Genomic DNA, 906 nt, shown 5'->3' with positions numbered 1-906 from the left:
ATGCAGGGCTCGAATCCATGAACCATGAGATCATGACCTGAGCCAAAGCTGGACGCTCAACCAACTGGGCCACCCAGGCGCCCCATACGCCCTTTCATTTCTAAGATGGAGGGTCAGTCCTCTGATGTGCCCTGTAAGTGTGGTGACTTTAGGCTGCCCCCTGCCCGCCCAGCAACACGGGAAGGCCCAAGGTTCGCAAATCACAGTCATGAACATTCTCCCCACCTGACTCTTGGAGCCTGAATCTTTGCATTTTGCTTGATTTTCATTTTCAATCAAAGCAGTTTCATTGGGCTTGGTCTCTTAATGGTTTTGCCTAAAACCTTCTCCCCTCCACAGCGGACACTTTTACAAGGTGCACTGTAATCCACCAAAGTCTACTGCCTTTTGAGGACCGCTGAATCCTCACGCCTCCTCACACTGAATATACCTGTTAACGTCCCCGACTTCATGTCTGCATCGTCCTCCCTGCCCGGCGACCCCGGCAGGGGTGACCGCTCCCTGCTATGGCCGGTTTCACTGTAACGTCCCTTCCATGCGCACGCGCACAAGACCCAGGATGTGCAGATTGCGCTCTGCGGCAAAGGGAGAGAAGGTTCAAAAGCAACCTCACGATTGCACGGTCAGAAGGATTGATGAGGAGCAAAACATAATAAAATAATCACAACTGGAAAGAAACTGCCTATGGAAAAGGAACCCAGACGCCAAAGAAACTCAATCACTTATGTTGGGAAAGATGTTCAGAAAGAGTAGTTTCTTTCGGTTAAAAAAAAAAAATCAGAGATGAGTGCCCCCTAAGTATTCTATCACTTTCTATGCTTTATAAAAATATAGTTAACTAACGGTATTATATGGGAGTCACTGCAAAATTTCAAAGGGCCTCATGTTTACCTAGGCAGGGCTATT

At 48.1% G+C, this 906-nt stretch overlaps 1 protein-coding gene across 1 annotated transcript in view; it reads right to left on the bottom strand.

Annotated features, from left to right (window-relative positions):
• JAZF1 (JAZF zinc finger 1) overlaps positions 1–490 on the bottom strand; it is a 231,090-nt gene extending 230,600 nt beyond the window's left edge. The window contains exon 1 of the mRNA XM_077775403.1: positions 431–490. Coding sequence (XP_077631529.1) covers positions 431–452 — 22 coding nt within the window. The 5' untranslated portion in view covers positions 453–490. The remainder of the gene's footprint in view (positions 1–430) is intronic.
• Positions 491–906: the final 416 nt, after the last annotated feature.

Source organism: Crocuta crocuta, unplaced genomic scaffold, assembly GCF_008692635.1.
Source record: "Crocuta crocuta isolate KB4526 unplaced genomic scaffold, BGI_CrCroc_1.0 scaffold197, whole genome shotgun sequence".
Lineage (NCBI taxonomy): Eukaryota > Metazoa > Chordata > Mammalia > Carnivora > Hyaenidae > Crocuta > Crocuta crocuta.
This window is presented reverse-complemented; position numbering and strand designations above follow the sequence as displayed.